Source organism: Megascapheus bottae, chromosome 10 (genome assembly GCF_031878675.1).
Source record: "Megascapheus bottae isolate mThoBot1 chromosome 10, mThoBot2.hap1, whole genome shotgun sequence".
In the NCBI taxonomy this organism is placed as follows: domain Eukaryota; kingdom Metazoa; phylum Chordata; class Mammalia; order Rodentia; family Geomyidae; genus Megascapheus; species Megascapheus bottae.
Window position 1 is genome coordinate 55,887,627 of NC_143518.1, and position 17,903 is coordinate 55,905,529.

A 17,903-nucleotide genomic window follows, 5' to 3' on the forward strand; every position below is an offset into this window, starting at 1 on the left:
GGAGCAGCAAAGCAAGGTGTAGACTTAGAGACAGCACAGCCTCCAAAATTACATTGATTCCTGTGAGCTGATGTTTACCGTCTGTGTGAGTTGGGCCATATTCTTACGGGTATGCCAGTACTGGGACTTGATCTCAGGCTCTGGCTGCTGTCCTATAGCTTTTTCACTCAAGGCTGGAGTGCCACCATTTGAGCCACTGATACACCCCTGGCTTTCTGTTGATTCATGGAAGATAAGAGTCTTACGGATTTTCCTGCCAGGACTAAAAATAATCCTCAGATCTCAGCCTCCTGAGCAGCTAGGATTACAGGTATGAGCTGCTAATGCCTTAGCCTCTTCCAGCCCTACTTCTTTGCAGAGTGGAGGTGTAACTGCTTATCTTAGAGGCCTGTGAAAGAAGCCCTTCAGAGTCCTGGTTGATGATAGATAAATGTTCTTGCCTTCTCTGAAACCTGTGATTGAAAACTCTACCAGGAATCAGATTTCCACTCAGGAGACAGGCGAGGCCTGAAGAGAGAACATAGGGTCTTCGGCTGTAGGCCAAGGCTGGCCCAAGCTCCAGGGCAACACAGCCTGGTCATGGGGCCTGAGAGGAAAGCTGGGTTGGTTACTCACACTCAGGAGGGAGGAAACAGCAGTGGTTTGGGTTCAGATTAGGGGGAGTTCCTACAGGAAAAGCCCTGGGGCCACAGATGTCCTACAATACAAACCACACACCTGCCCTGGGCTACCCCCTGGTGGCACCTCAGCAAGCCAGAGCTCCCACTGGAGAACACTCTACCCACTTGCTGTGACAGAGGAAATGTGGCTGTGTAAGAGCCCAGAGCCAGACCCTTAGGCTGCAGGGGAGGAGGCAGACGTGACGTTGGAGGTGAGTGAACTTGAGTCTTGAAGAACAAGTAGGAATTGTCTGGGCAACAATGAAGGATGGCACGTCAAGGTGACTTCAGAAGATCTGTACCGGATGGGTGTGTGAGGGTGGGTGGAGGCGAAGGCGAGAAGTAGTCAGGCCAGATTACTAAAGGTCTTACCTGTGCAGCTGAGAATCTGAACCCAGGGCTCTGAATCCTGCCTACCTTTTCTGGGAAGCACAGACAGCTGATTGAAAAAGGAAAGCCTGTACTTGATTGGCTAGGAGGCTAGCCATCCCACAGGGCAAATGTGGGAGCTGGGAACCCCTGTTCTTCAACCCCAGAGTCTCAGGGAGTCCAGAGCATATTTTAGAAACTGCTCTTGTTTCCACTACTGCCTTCCCACCCACATCACCAGAAGGATGGCCACACACTACCATTTATCTTCCATTTTCCCAGTGAGCCACAGAGGGATGGAGGAAAGAACTGGAAAGGTCAGAGAATCTATCCTGCATCTCTCTGGAATAATTGCAGCCTGCTCACTCTCTTTCCCTCCCAAACTCATGCCGCTTCCTCCCAGTACTCTTCTAGGGAGATTCACCTGCTTTAGAAAAGGAGACTTAACCCTAAGGACTACAAAACAAAGCCCAAGAGGCCTGGCCCTGGCCCAGGCCAGCCCCTCTGCGGCTCCAATGGCTTCTTGAGTTGCAGGGAGGGGGATTTGAACCTGCTTCCCGGCTATTTCCCTAACTCTGTCCTTTCCTTCCAGGTCATGGTAGACTGTGATGATGAATGAGCAGGACCAGCACATGGCACAGGATGAGGAGGAATGAACGCCCTGGGAAGGGGGATTCGCATGCACTGCCAGCGCTGCTGACCCTCAGCCTGCAGACCACGAAGAGCAGAAGGACCCTGGATGCTTAATTGTGGAGGGTCCCCTTCCCCCACAGCTCCACCATGAGGCTCCTGGTGGCCCCCCTGTTCCTAGCTTGGGTGGCTGGTGCCACGGCCGCTGTGCCTGTGGTGCCCTGGCGTGTGCCCTGTCCCCCGCAGTGCACCTGCCAGATCCGGCCCTGGTATACGCCCCGCTCTTCCTACAGAGAGGCCACCACCGTGGACTGCAATGACCTATTCCTGACAGCCGTGCCCCCGGCACTACCTGCGGGGACACAGACTCTGCTACTGCAGAGTAACAGCATCGTCCGTGTGGACCAGAGCGAGCTGGCCTACCTGACCAACCTCACGGAACTGGACTTGTCTCAGAACAGCTTCTCCGATGCCCGAGATTGTGACTTCCGGGCCCTCCCCCAGCTGCTGAGCCTGCACCTGGAGGAGAACCAGCTGAGCCGGCTGGAGGACCACAGCTTCGCGGGCCTGGCCAGTCTGCAGGAACTCTATCTCAACCACAACCAGCTCTACCGCATCGCCCCCAGGGCCTTCGCTGGCCTCGGCAACCTGCTGCGGCTGCACCTCAACTCCAACCTGCTGAGGGCCATTGACAGCCGCTGGTTCGAGATGCTGCCCAACTTGGAGATCCTGATGATTGGCGGCAACAAGGTGGACGCCATCCTTGACATGAACTTCCGGCCCCTGGCCAACCTGCGCAGCCTGGTGCTAGCGGGCATGAGCCTGAGGGAGATCTCCGATTATGCCCTGGAGGGGCTGCAGACCCTGGAGAGCCTGTCTTTCTATGACAACCAGCTAGCCAGGGTGCCCAGGCGGGCGCTGGAGCAGGTGCCCGGGCTCAAGTTCCTAGACTTGAACAAGAACCCGCTACAGCGAGTGGGGCCAGGAGACTTCGCCAACATGCTCCACCTCAAGGAGCTGGGGCTTAACAACATGGAGGAGCTGGTCTCCATCGACAAGTTCGCCCTGGTGAACCTCCCCGAGCTGACCAAGCTGGACATTGCCAACAACCCCCGGCTGTCCTTCATCCACCCCCGAGCCTTCCATCACCTGCCCCAGATGGAGACGCTCATGCTCAACAACAACGCGCTCACGGCCTTGCACCAGCAGACCGTGGCCGCCCTGCCCAACCTGCAGGAGGTGGGTCTCCATGGCAACCCCATCCGCTGCGACTGTGTCATCCGCTGGGCCAATGCCACGGGCACCCGGGTCCGCTTCATCGAGCCACAGTCCACCCTGTGTGCCGAGCCCCCAGATCTGCAGCGTCGCCCAGTGCGCGAGGTGCCCTTCCGGGAGATGACAGGTGACTGCCTGCCCCTCATCTCCCCCCGCAGCTTCCCCTCCTACCTCCAGGTAGCCAGCGGGGGCAGCGCCGCCCTGCACTGCCGGGCCCTGGCCGAACCCGAACCCGAGATCTACTGGGTCACCCCAGCTGGGGTTCGACTGACACCTGCGCATGTAAGCAGACGGTACCGAGTGTACCCAGAGGGGACCCTGGAGCTGCGGAGGGTGACAGCGGACGAGGCCGGGCTCTATACCTGTGTGGCCCACAACCTGGTGGGGGCCGACTCGAAGACAGTCACTGTGGTGGTTGGCCACACGTCCTTCCAGCCGGCCAGGGACGAGGGCCGGGGCCTGGAGCTCCGAGTGCAGGAGACTCACCCCTATCGCATCCTGCTGGCTTGGGTCCCCCCACCCAATGTAGTGTCCACCAACCTCACCTGGTCCAGCGCCTCTTCCCCCCGGGGCCGGGGAGCCGAGGCCCTGGCCCGACTGCCGCAGGGCGTCCGCAGCTACAACATGACCCGCCTCCTGCAGGCCACAGAGTACTGGGCCTGCCTGCAAGTGGCCTTTGCTGATGCCCACACCCAGTTGGCCTGCGTGTGGGCCAGGACTAAAGAGGCTTCTCCTTGCCACAGAGCCCCAGGGGTCCCGCCCGGGCTCATAGCCATGCTAGCTTTCGCTGTCCTCCTGCTGGCAGCTGGGCTTGCCGCCCACCTTGGCACAGGCCAGGCCAGGCAGAGGGTAGGTGGGCAGCCTCTCCTTCCAGCCTGGGCTTTCTGGGGCTGGACTACCCCCTCAGTCCGAGTGGTCTCTGCACCCCTTGTCCTGCTGTGGAACCCAGGGAGGCAGCTGTCCAGATCCTCAGAAGGGGAAAAGCTGTCCCCTCCCCTTTAGCATTCCTGAAGCTTGGTCAGTACTCAGCGATACAGAAAGAATGAGGAAAACTGGTTTTGTTTTTTGTTTTTTCATTTTTGTTTTTTACCAAAAGGGAAGTGACCTGAGCCAGGAAAGTGGACAGACTCACATGCTTCAGGCCCAGCAGCTGGACCAAGACAGACAGGGCTCTGCCCTCCAGGAGGATACCTCCTGAAGTTGTTCTTACATCCTGTGGGTCCGCTGCTACCATTCTGAGGAAAATCTCCAAGGAACTGGAAAGGCTCTGGCTGGAGTCTCCCACCTCCCCATTAATATCTGTGCCCAGGGTCTGCTGGGCCTCTGGCTGTCCTCTGCCTGTGTCCCCAGGCCCTTGGCCTACAGGATGCATACCCCACTCCTCTTCCCTTTCTTTGTACAGTCTCAGTTGCTTGCTCATTCCCCTCCTGGGCAAGGGCTGAAAAGAGGTCTCTCCTTCCCATCTTTGGGGAACCCAACCCCAAAGTGGAAGTGACCTCAGCTGCATCTGATGGACATTTGGGGAGAGGGTGCCCAGGAATGCCTCATCTCTGCAGCCTGTGATCTCGGAAGCTGACTTTCTATAAGGCAATTTTGTACCTTTGTGGAGAAATGTGTCACCTGCCCCCAACCCAATTCACTCTTTTCTCCTGTTTTGTAAAAAATAAAAATAAACAATAATAATACAACAATGATAAGGAGGGGGAAAGGAAACTAAAGAAAAAAGAGTCCTTTGCATACTAAGTGTCAGGACAGACCTCTGGGCCATGGATCTCTTTAGAGCCTGGAAGGGCAGCGGCAGGGGGGGGGGGCGGGGGGTGCACTGAGCAGGGGTAAGAGGCAGGAGAGGGGAACCACTGGACAGCCTGCACTTTTTGAGTTGAATTTTCGTCTCTGGATTGGCTCCAACCCCCACAGCTGTGAGCAGCAGAACTAGGAGAAGTGAGACTATGTGCAAGAGAGGCTGAGAACCCGCCAAGAGGGAGGGAGAAAGGAGAATGCAGGAGGCCAGGAGCAGAGTTGGAGAGAAAAATGGAGACAACCCTGGAGATGCAGAGGGCGAAGAAATTTCCATCACCCAGCACAGTTCCCCTTCTCCTGCTCTGATAAGCAATTAACATGCCAATACATAGGAAGCCCTTCTCAGTCTATTTCTAATTAAACCAACCCAAGAGGCAGAGTCATGCAGAGAATTGAAAATCAAGACAGTAAGAACTTTGGCTCCCTGGGGGCGGGGAGGGGAGGAGCTGGGGTGATGGAGGGCTTGAGGAAGGGAGGGCTATGAGATCCCGAAATTGCTGCATTTCTTTCCTTTCTAGCTTGATACAATTTTCACTGAGCCTGGTTTGCGTTGGAGATTTTCTCCTCTTTTTAATGGATTGACTTCTGTTGACCAAGTGTGAAGAGTGTGGGGAGCCTCTGGCCTGTTTCTGAGAAATAGATTTCCTGAGACTAGCAAAAAGCCACACACGACCTACCGCGTTTCAAAATGCACATAAAAAATTGGTTGGAAGTAGATTCTAAGCCTCGACCAAGAGTTCAAATGTTTGCACAGGTGGATGTTAGAACAGAGCCCAGGCTCGAGGCCCCATGGACATCAAATGAGAGAGCTGGAGAGCAGGCTCCTCTGACCCTTTGCAAGGCTGATTTTATCATTATCATCACCAGTGTCTGTGTGTCTGTATCTGTGTTTGTGTGTACGTGTGCTGTGCATGCATGCACATATAGGTACATGCATGTGTGGGTGAGTGTGATCCTGGGGCTTGAACTCAGGGTCTGGGTGCTGTCCTTTAGTGTTTTTCACTCAAGGCTAGCACTCTACCACTTGAGCCACAGCTCCACTTCCAGCTTTTTGCTGGTCAACTGGAAATAAGAGTCTCACAGGCTAGGTACCAGTAGCTCACATCTGTAATCTTAGCTATTCAAGAGGCTGAGACCTGAGGATCACGGTTCAAAGCCAGCCCCAGCAGGAAAATCCATGAGACTCTTATTTCCAATTAACCATCAGAAAACCAGACGTAAAGCTATGGCTCACGAGGAAGAGTGCCAGCCTCTAATGAAAAGCTAAGGGACAGAGCCCAGGTCCTGAGCCCAAGGATTGGCAAATGAAAGGAAAAAAAAAAAAAAGACAGAGGAGGAGGAGGAAAAGGAGAAGAGGGGGAGGGGGAAGGGAGGAGAGGAGAGGGGAGAGGAAGGGAGGGAGGGAGGAAGGGAAAGGAGAAAAAAGTCTCATAGACTTTCCTGCCCAGGCTGGCTCCAAACCTCCTATCTCAGCTTACTGTGTAATTAGGATTACAGGTGTGAGCCACCAGTGCTCAGATAAGCCTAAGCTTAAAAAGCTTCCTTCCTCCTGGACAGAAGTTCTGCAAGGGCAGAACTTGTTAAACACACATGGACACATGGCCAGTTCTCATCTGTGAGAGCTGGACTGTGCCAGAGAATTTGTATCTTCTCCCAGATTTTCAGATGAGGGTTGCTAGTCTAGGCACCAGCCTGCAGCAGCTACAACTTTTCACAAGCTTTGACTTTTTTTGTTTTTGTTTTTGTTCTTCTTCCTCTTCTTCCTCCTCCTCCTCTTCTTCTTCTTCTTCTTCTTCTTCTTCTTCTTCTTCTTCTTCTTCTTCTTCTTCTTCTTCTCTGCTTGAACTCAGGGCCTGAGTACTGTCCTTGAGCATTCTCAAGGCCAGCACTCTACCACTTGAGCCACAGCATCACTTCCAGTTTTTTCTGTGTATGTGTTACCCAAGACTTGAACCCAGGGCTTTGTGTATGCTAGGCAAGCACTCTACCGCTAGGCCATGCTTCTGGCCCAAGCCTTGGCTCTCTTACAGCAGAAGAGATGGGACAGGAAAGCTGCTAGTGCCCTCTTTTCTGTAATGAGAAATGATGTTGCAGATATAGCCAGTGAGAAGAGGGAAGAAAAGGTATTTTGTGGGTTGCTGGGTCCAGGCATAGCTAGAAATAGAGCAAATTCAATGAGCAAGTAGCCCAGAACCAGACACGAGGCCCCGCGAGGAAAGTGGGATCCTGTCCTGCCCTCACCATGGCGTCCAGTCAACACAGACCGAGTGGGCATTTGCTGCCTTAGCTTTCACACTAGACTGCACATGTGGTACACTAAAGCTGCCATGTTTACAACAAAGTATGACTAAGCTGGATTTCTTCAGTATATTTAAGATTGCTGCTTTTCCCTTAAATCCTAAACAGAAAATCATATTTATTTCTGCTTGATTTTTTTTTTTTTTTTTTTGCCAGTCCTGGGCTTGAGCTCAGGGCCTGAGCACTGTCCTTGGACTTTCTCAAGGCTAGAGCTCTACCACTTGAGCCTCAGCACCACTTCCGGCTTTTTTTTTTCTATGTATGTGGTACCAAGGAATCAAACCCGGGTCTTCGCGCATGCTAGGCAAGCACTTTAACCACTAGGCCAAACTCCCGGCCTCTGCTTGAATTTTAACCTGCTACTTAGGGCCTATCAGCTTCCATCTGTTGAGGTGATTTCAAAGCCAGACCAATGGTTAAGCATATCCATTTTCCCTCTCTGTTGCCTGTCTCTGGAAAATTCCATTCTGCTCTTGATGTCCTCAGCCACAGCTGCAATGGCAGAGCTGACTGAGTTAGGACATAGTTCTGTGGCTCATGACTGCACCCTTCTTGCCAACCTTCTCGCAACATGTCTGGCTGCCCAGCCAGCAACTAACTCCCTATTTGGGGGGGGGGTGTTAGTCTATTTAGACTTTCCTGCAGTTCACATTGCTGCATTTCACCTGCAGGGCCTGTCCAGGAAGACTTTGGCTGGGCCAAAAATATGGAGTGAGTTTGTGGCATCACAGAAGTAGATGAGACAACTATAGGGAGCCCACTGGGACTTTCTAAGACGTGTGTGTGTGTGTGTGTGTGTGTGTGTGTGTGTGTGTGTGTGTGTGTGTGTGTGTGTGTGTGCGCAATGTGCATTGCATGAGTAGCTAGGATTACAGGCCTGAGCCACTGGTCTCCGGCCACACTGAACGCTTGCTGTGTGGCTGCCATGCTAGCTTGTGTGGCAAGGGTTGATTTCCCTAGTACCATTTCATTTCCTTCACCTTATGCTGTGTAGCATACTCTAATCTTCATCTTCTAGATATAGATGTTAGTGTTCAGAAAGGTTAAATGATGGCTCCACAGTCCTGCAGCCAGTAGGAGGTTGAGCCAAGATTTAAACGCTGATTCTAAAAGCTCTGTCTTCACCATTCTACTATATTCAAATTCATATGCTCTAAAAATATGTCAAAAGTTATTTTTCTTCTTCTCAAGAACATGAAAACTTCTCAAATCTGTATGCCTTAGAGAGCTTGCTGGGCAGTCACTTTTATTTTTAGATACTTCCCTCTCAAAAAAAACCTCAGGATAATTTGTGCCTCTATTGTCAGGACTTGTGTTTTTCTAACCCCTTGAATGGTATTATCTTGAGAACCACAGCAGATGATTCTTTGAGACCTGCAATCTAGAAAAGTGTGGCCATGACCTTCTCACTCCCTGTATTCTCCAGCTCTAAAACTCTTGTCTGAAGCTTCTGATCACTCCCTCACCGTGAAGAGTTTTGTGTTTTTCATTTTTTTCTGGCCAGAATCAAGACCAGAACAACACTGCCCAGGGGCTTCCTTTGGTTATGAGATCAGAGGTGAGAGGGAGGCCCTGAGCCAGGTCATAACCCCACCTCTACATGCCACGCACCCCACCTCAGTGCTTTGTCAGCTTTCCAGACCTCTTTATGGCAGCAATTGAAAAATAAGGCCCAAGTGGCTTCCTTGTAGCCAGTGGCCTGCAGCACTCTTGTTCCACAGCTCCCTCCTGAGCCCCTCCCCTTTCACCTCCAAAGGCGCTGCCCCTGCTCTTTGTGGACCCTACCTTTACCCAAACCTGGGCTGCTCTCCATTCCTTACCATCCCCCACTCCACCTTCAACACTGCTGAACCCCAAAAAGAGCCCTGGTTCTTCTTGGAGGCTCACGCCTGCAGTCCTAGCTACTCAGGAGGCTGAGATCTGAGGATTGTGGTTCACAGCCAGTCTGGGCAGAAAAGCCTCTAAAACTGAAACCCAGAAGTGGATCTGTGGCTCAGGTGATGGAGTGCCAACCCTTGAACAAAAAAGCTCAGGACAGCACCCAAGCCCTGAGGTCAAGCCCTGGGCATGTGCATGTGCACACACACACACATAAATACCTGTTAGTCTATATGTAAAAATGAAATTTTTTGGAGAGAGTGCACTTGGATTTAATAAGAGTCTGATATGGGTGCAAACTGAGAAAGGTCAGGAATTATAGCATTAAAGGTCCCAGAGTTTTACTCACAACTGAAGGATCTGAGATTGCGTTGCCAAGGGAAACAGCTACCCACAACTTGAGAGCCTGTCTAGGAGAAATGGATTAGTGAACAGCTACCATTACTGCACCAAAATAGTATTCAGACCTACATAGGTCCACATGCCCTTTACAATGAGGACTACGAAGTAAACTCACAGTGTTTCCATTTGCAAAACAAGGGATCCTCCATGGGCTTTTAACTCTCTGTCTAAGGTTCAAGCTTGCAGCCCTTCAAAGCGATGATGAGCTCGCTGCTTCCCCATATCAGCTGCACCCAGCCCCCCTGCCAGAGACCCCCCATTAGGGCTCCCTCTGCCAATCACCCACATCCACCTGACCAGTAGGTGCCCGGGGAGGGCAGAGGAGTCTTCCAAGTGCCCTAGGAAACCTAGCCTAAAAGCCCCTCTCCTCTTCAGATTTGGGGAAATTAGAATCACCCATACTCTTTCTTAGTGTGCCCTTCTTCAACTCCCCCCATGGCTCGGAAACCCTCCCCCATGGGTAGGTGTGTGATCTCTGTGCACACAGGTACATACACGTGCTTACACAAACACACAACTTCCTAAATGTCATAGCAGCTCTACTCCAGTACTTGATTCTCCACACCATCTGCCAGAAGCTATTTTAAGCACTTAATAAAACTGTTTTAGAGTAGCTCCTGGGGTGATCTGCCCTTTGCTTCCCCAGGGCAAGAGCAACTGGGCTCCAGATGGAGTTAAGTGTTTCTATGCAGCAAAAAGAAGACGGAATCAACTGAGGGCTACTCAGACTCCCCCCCCTCCAGTGACCTCCCCATAGACCAAGTGTGCACCTCTGGACTGACCCTGCAGGAGAAGCAGGGGAGAAAAGAACATTCAGGTCTGGACCAAGGCACAGATCTTGGATTCAGATCCTTGCTCTGTCTGATCTTTACTCCATTTCCTGTTCCGTTGAGCTAATACACAATCTCTCCCTTCATCAATGAGGTTCTTTGACTTGTGCCGGCATCTCAGGCAGAGGGAGGTCTTCCCAGACCCCCTGTGCACGTTCCCAGGGGATGGCTGCCGTTGGGGGACCAGGTGGTGAGAACTAGTGACTAAAGGCAGGCGTTTGCTGAAAGGGCTGCATGGCGAAGATATACGGAAAGCAACTGTCACATAGTAACAGTGAGGTTCAACCTTCGCCATACATTGAATCATCTGGGAGCTTTAAAACAATCCTGGTGCCCAGCACCACAGACCAATTCTCAAAGGCGCTAGGGGTGACACACAGATGTTATGATTTCTTAAAGGTTCCCAGGTGACTTCCATATGCAATCAAAGGTGAGAAAGATGACACTAAGAGCCCAATAAATTTAAAATGCCCCTCGGAGTTGCCCTGCTGCCCTTCTTCTCAGGGCCTTCCTCCTCTCTTCTTTGTCCAGGATTCCAGCCCTGGAGACAGCTGAGGGGACAGTCATCCTGGCCTTGGTGTCTACACTGGGTGTGAGTAGCACAGGCAGGGTAAGGGTTGGTTCATCCATCCAGCAGCTTAACCACTCCATCAGATGGCCCTCGACTCACCCATCTCCACAGGGGCCTTGAGGGAGGCAGGGATGCATAGAGCCCACTCCCAGCCTCAGTTTAGACAGTTATATGAAAGACATCGAAGAACAGACTAAGATCGGGGAGACTCCAGTCCCATCTCCCACAGAAATTCTCTTACGATCTTCCCATCATCTTGTCAGACCTTTAATATTTGAAGGCATGGATGGCTCACTACCCATCAGCTTCATAATTCCACCTGTTCAGTGGGGAAGCCTCCAGCCCCAAAGTCAGGTAAGAACTGTGAAATCACTTGGCAGGTGACTAGACAGACATACCTGCTTCTCATGAGTTTCTCAGTGGCTATTTGTGGCCCTTTAGCCTCTGGTGACAATTTTGTAGGACCCACAAGTGATGTTATAAATACCCAAGGGGCCTTTGGAAGAATAAAATCTCACCTTTTGCCACAAAAATAAAACCCGTCCTGCTCTTGCTGCTGGCCACTGTCTCTCAATTCTGTGAATTCCACAGCCCAGACTCCTCCCCCACGTAAGTGGATTTCTGCTCCTAGAGATTCCTTCCAGAGAAAAGAGAGGAGGCAGTGGGCAAATCCAGGGCTCATTCCCACTATGGAAGGATCATCAAGGTATCATTGGGTCCTCCTGTGAGGATCTAATCTCAGGTTCCCACAGGTTGTATTGAGAAATGAGCCAATCCAACTCAAGACTAGTCACCCATGAATAAACCAAACCCCCTTTCACCAGAACCCACAGCTTGTGGATTGTTAAGTAACTACCGCCACCCAAAATGAACATTGCATAAGCCAATTGCAAAGCAAAAATGGCGTAGCTCTCTTCACAGCATGTCGATTTTAATGTGGTCAATGTGTTTAGTATTAAGCAAGTGTTTAAACCACACCACAAGGCTACTGAAAAAAAAAAAATAAGGAGCTGGAAGAGACCACAACACAGCAGTTACCTCAAAAGTAAATGACTTGGAAATAAATAAATAAATGATTTGAGCCAGAGAGCTCTTTGGATAAATAGAACACTACAGTATTTATGCAAAACAAGAACTCTTTTGAAGAAACAGTGTGCTACCGTCAAGAACTCAACTAATTGGTTAAGGAGTCTCATGCATACTCAGTAAAAGAACTTCTCTGTGTGTCAGTCATATAGACAGTGGTGAAAAGCGGGTTAAGGGAAGGCAGGTTCAGAGCACAGGGGAAAAAAGAGCACTGCGAATATGGCTCCAGTGATCTACCTTGTAACTCATCAAGGCCCTGAGTTCGTGCGATAGATGGATAGACAGACACAGACACAGACAGACAAATAGGATGGAGGCCCAATGAAGACCAGAATAGCTGGGAATGCTTTTCCAGGAAGATGGACCAGGCTTCTTCCTGGGGAAGGCCAGAGGCCATTGTCTGTCAGCTCTACCATCGTCTGTCACCTCTATTGCTCCCCACCATATTCTAGTCAAGGCTAGGCACAGGGATCACACCTGTAATCCTGGCTGTAAACCCCGGGCAAACATTGGGAGGATCAAAGTTCCAGCCTGAGGAAAGTTAGTGAGACCTCCCTCTCAACCAAGAATCCATGTGGTATAATACATAGGAGGCTGTGGGTAGGAGGGCCAGGACCCAAGACCAGCCCAGGAAAAAAGTGCAAGGCCTTCACCACAAAAAAAGTTCAAGGCTCTGAGTTCACGCTCCAGTACCACAAAGCAAGACAGGCGGGGAAGGAGGGCTATAAAGACAAACATATGACCCCCAAATCTCAGGATGCCCTAAGTACATAGAGCATGCCCAGCACAGTGAAGAATTAAATTGCACTCTTGATGGTCAGGGTCTCAGGGTCTCAGACATGCAATGGATCACATCACTGGGGCAAGAGAAAAGGTCATGCCTGAAAAACAAATATGGCTGGAGGGAAGGAAGGAAGGAAGGAAAGAAGGAAGGAAGGAAGACAGGCAGGCCAGAGATATTTGAGCTTCTTTCTTGTCACCTGGCCTTTGGTGTCTCCCCAAAATTATAGGAAAATAAAAACAGGCAAAAAGAAAAATATGGGGTAGAGCCATACAAATGGACACAGGTCCCGAAGTTCCCCGGGAAAGCTGCCAGTAAGCTGGGGACTATAGTGTATTTTACTGGATCTGTCTTCCTCTTGCCCTGAAACACTAGCAAGGAAGAGTTTATGGTTTCTTCAAGCCCCTCCTTGACTTCCCGGCTTCTGACCAATGACTGTGCCCTGCCCTCCGCAGCCTCTCCTGCTCTACCACCTCCTCCACTTGCTGGGAGCTGGCCGTGATCTATGGAGCCACCCTGGGAGCTAGCCCTGCCTAGAGGCCCAAGCAGCTAGGTGTGACAGTGATATATCTCTCCAGGCTGGACTCTAATTGGCCATTCCCCAAGGAGTGTAGAGACATAGCAAGACAAAAATCTCCCCTATGGCCCCCTGAATCCTCTCCCACAGCTGATAAACAAGAGCATTCAGAACAGAAGAGCAATGATTCCAGGGAGAGGAAGGAAGGCAGGAATCCATCTAGAAGTGCCAGCACTCGCCCCGAGGGCCCGTGAGCGTGCATGTTCTGGGAAAAGTATTAGGGAATTTAATGTGAATACTATTGTCCTCATCACTCTAAAAACTCCAGCAGAACCCCAGTGAACCTCAATACCCACTCACTCCCCACTCCAGTGCTATTCCTAAAGGGGTGGGGGTGAGCTTGGGTCTTCACATCCATTTTACTGTTATTTATTAAGCATCTGTGAGACAGGTGTTATTTTTTTTTTTTTTGTCAGTCATGGGGCTTGAACTCTGGGTGTGGGTGTTGTCCCTGAGCTCTTCAGCTCAAGGCTACTGCCCTACCCCTTGAGCCACAGCACCACTTCCCATTTTCTACTGGTTAATTGGAGATAAGTGTCTCATCGGTCTTTAGTACCTGGTTAGCTTTGAACTGTGATCCTCAGATTACAGGCTTGAGCCACCATGACCGAAAGACAGTTGTTATCTTTAATCATTCCAACAATCCTTGTTTTTTTTTAATCTAAAGCAATATGCAAGTCCAAGTTTTTAATAATTATCATTACTCAGCACTAAGTTCATAATGTCCTCATTTAATTTGTTTTGTTTTTACTGCTGGCTAATAGATTTCATGCTTTTAGAACCGTTCTAGGTTCACAGCAATAAAACAGAAGAATTAAACCTGATGGTAAAAATCTGTAATCCTAGGACTCAGGAGGCTAAGGCAGAAGGATCATGAGTTCAAGGATAGCCTGGGCTCTATAGCAAGATTTTGTCTTAAACAAAAATATAGGCTGTAATCCTAGCTTCCCAGGAGGCTGAGATCTGAGGATCAAAATTTGAAATCAACCCCAGGCAGTAAAGTCTAAGAGGCTCTCATCTTGATTTTTTCCACTGAAAAACCAGAAGTGGAGGTATGGCTCAAGTGGTAGAGCTCTAGCTAAGAAACAGTGCCTAGGCCTTGAATTCAAACCTCGGTAGTGGCACACAAAAAGAAGGAAGTGCTTTTTGGCCCTCTGGGGATGGGAGCACTTCTCAGTAGGGAAGATGTCTTTTCTGGGGAAGGAAAAGGGGACTCAAATACACCCAAGTGAGAATGGAAAGGCAGTGAGGGAATCAGCCCAGCAACTACTCCAGATCTACTGGCTCCATCCTACAGCCCACATATACGTGCACACACACACACACACACACACACACACACACACACACACACACATGCAAGTATACCTAGCCCATAGGCTCTACTGGAGAAGACACATTTGCCCAAGATCCCTCCTCCAGCCAGGCACAGCGCTCCAGTCCCTCCTGCCACTGTACTTAGCTTCAGACACAGGACCACATGCGACTCAGACCAGACCCAGGGGAGTCGGCTGGTCTTTCCTCAAATTCTTTCCTGCTTTGAACAAAGCCCTACAGTAATTCAGCCAAGCAGGCCAGGATGGCAGAGGAATCTCTCTTGCCAAAAAAGCTAATGGGAGGTGAAATGGCATTAGTATCAGTGTAGTGTCTAGATGGGAGGTAATGATCCTGAAACCACACTCAGCTTATAGCTCTCACCGTCATCAAAAGACAGTGGCTGGGGCCGGGCTCTTGGCCTAATGGTAGAGTGTTTGCCTAGCATGCATGAAGACCCAGGTTCAATTCCTCAGTACTATATACATAGAAAAAGCCAGAAGTAGTGCTGTGGCTCAAGTGGTAGAGCACTGGGCCTAGAGAAAGCTCAAGGACAATGCTTAGGCCCTGAGCTCAAGCTCCAGGACTGGCAAAAAAAAAAAAAATACAACAACAAAAGACAGTAGCAACGTGAACCCCCTCAAGAAGGTCACTGGGCATGGGGGGTTGGCTGGGGCCCTGCTCCACTGTGACCTAGCCCAGCCAGCCAGCTCCAGATGCAATTCCCAAGCATTTCAGAGAGGACACTCAGACCCCTGCCTGGGGATCTTAGTGTCTGAGAACATTTTCTAACCACCAGAGCTCGCTAACAAGAGCACAGAGTGCCTTGTCATAATATATATTTCACACAGTGCAGACTCGCATTAAAGAGCTTCAGCTACCGAGTCAGATATGTCTGGCTTCCATTCCTGGCTCTGTCTGTCAAGTACTAATTGTGTGACTTTAAGGAAGTTATTTAAAAGTCAATTTTCTCATTGGAATTATATATAATAGGATGACATCTTGGGTTAATGCATAGAAAGTAGAGTGTCTCATAATAGCAAGCACTTGACAAATTTTAGCTGGAATTGTTATTATGAATAAAAACAAACAGAGCCAGGTGGGTTTCATCATGACTGAGGGTGGTTGAGGATGGGGCTGAACCAGTCTCTGAGGCCCCTTCCAGGTCAGAGGCTATATAAACCTATTCATTCCTTTCCCTTTTTCTTTTTCTCATTCAATACTAAAACTATTCAATGACAGAAACCACACTAGACCCTGAAGAGACAAGGGAAGAGAGCTTGCCGCTCTCCCCTTTCTCTCCCTAAGACCTATGGAATGATTCCTGTCCTCCAAACCATCCCCAGATGATCAGATTGAGTTGTTGGCATGTATCACACACACACACACACACACACACACACACACACACACACACACACACACTGCTGTACCTTATCAGCATGACAAACACCAAATCCTGCATAAATGTGTTAAGACTTGGCTATTCATTCATTCCTAGAGCTGCCTCTGATTCCCACACTGCCTGTAGGATGTCTCTGAAACCTTTCGATCTATCCATAGCAGCAAGATATCTCTGCTATAGCCTACTTCACTAGGAAGTAGGCAAAGAAACAAGTAAGTAAACACACACACACACACACACACACACACACCACCCCTACCACCACCATCACCACCACCACACAAAGGTCTTCAGGAGCCCCCTTCATATATACACACATACCATTATAAAAATAACAGGTTTAGCTGGTGGCTCACACTGGTAATCCTAACTATTCAGGAGACTGAGATCTGAGGATTGTGGTTCAAAACCAGCCCCAGGAGAAAAGTCTATAAGAGTCTTACCTCCAATTAACCAGCAAAAAGTTAGAAGTAGAAATGTGGCTCAAGTAGCAGAGCACCAGCCTTGAGCAGAAAGGCTCAGGGACAGTACCTAGGCCCTGAGTTAAAGCCCCAGGACCGGTACAAAAAGAAAGAAAGGAAGAAAGGAAGCTGGATGTGGTGGCTCACGCCTGTAGCCCTAGCTACTCAGGAGACTGAGATCTGAGGATCAAGACTCAAAGCCCGCACTGGCACAAAAGGACTTGAGACTCTTACCTCCAATTAACCTCTAGAAAACAGGAAGTGGGGCTTGGTTCCTGAGTAGGATGGTAGCCTTGAGTGAAGAGCTCAGGGACAGTGCCCAGGCTTAGTTCAAAACCCATGACCCACATGAAAGAAAGAAAGATAGGAAGAAAGAAAGAAACAGAGAGAGAGAGAAAGAGAGAGAGAGAGAGAGAGAGAGAGAGAGAACTGATTGTAGGAGATCTTCATTCCACTAAGAATATCTACTTTAGGAAGACAAACTGTAACCCTTCCATGGATAGGATAAGAAAAAAAAAATCAACCTGGCATAAATCAGTTGGCTGGTCCCCCTGTGTGATGCTAAATCAAGAATTCAGATTAGTTCCTGCTTTAGACTATCACTCAACAATGGCAGAAACCAGGTCATCCATGGTGAGTCTATGTGGTTAAACTCATGCCAAACCCTTAACTGGGCCACCAGGGCCACTCTGTTCTTAAGGTCACTACAGAAACCCTGAGTCACTGGGAGGAAAAGATTAATAAGCGGCCACAAAATGGGTCATCTGGTCTACCTGATTCCTAATAGGAACTCAGTTAATATCCACGTGAAGCACTAATATTGTCCTATTCTCTGCCTGTTCTAAGAGGCTGCACAACTTCTTTCCTAAACTTATTTCTTACCAGTCCTGGAATCTGACCTCTTCCCAAGTTTTTTATCATCAGACTAAACCATTAGCAGCACATGAATTAGAGCCTTACCTCATGCTACCTCTCTTTGCAAGTGAAGTAATCAACAAATGATACTGTCCTAAGTACTTAACCCTGGAGGACTTCCTCTCTCTAGTCCTGAAAGGACGTATTATGCTAGAGTTATTTCTCATGAGTATCATGAAGACATGTGAGAGACTGTGTTGGATGCTGTCCTCCTTGGTTTGTTCTCCATGCGGCCATAGGTATAAACTGAGGAAGAGGTGACAGTGCTGGAGTGGATGTGCTCAAAACTTCAGCAACCTGCTCATACATGAGCCATCAGTGTCCATGTGGCCAGGCTCTCTTCTAGTCCTTGCATTTGACTGTGACGCACCACTGGGCTGGCAGAGGTCAGATGTCTACCAGGGCCAGCTACAAGCCAAAATTATTACCCTCAAAAGGAGAATGCAGACCTGTCAGTAAGAGGCTCCAATGCCTCAGGACATCCCTGGGGGTTGTCAAAGGTTCAACATCTCACCATAGGTCTGCCAAAGCTAAAGAGAAGATGAAATCACAGAGGCAGGAGTTACTCACTCACAAAAAAACAACCAGGAGCCAAAGCATCAGAAAGAACGTTTACAATACACGTACCAGATAATGGCAGTGATTCTGTGAG

General features: G+C 49.7%; 1 protein-coding gene across 2 annotated transcripts in view; it reads left to right on the top strand.

The window, feature by feature from the left end:
* Positions 1 to 4,630, top strand: part of Lrrn2 (leucine rich repeat neuronal 2) — a 57,019-nt gene extending 52,389 nt beyond the window's left edge. For both annotated transcript variants that reach the window (XM_090341357.1, XM_090341358.1), the window contains exon 3: positions 1,621 to 4,630. In XM_090341357.1, the coding sequence (XP_090197483.1) occupies positions 1,809 to 3,935 (2,127 nt within the window). In that variant the 5' untranslated portion in view covers positions 1,621 to 1,808 and the 3' untranslated portion in view covers positions 3,936 to 4,630. The remainder of the gene's footprint in view (positions 1 to 1,620) is intronic.
* The last annotated feature ends 13,273 nt before the right edge of the window (positions 4,631 to 17,903 follow it).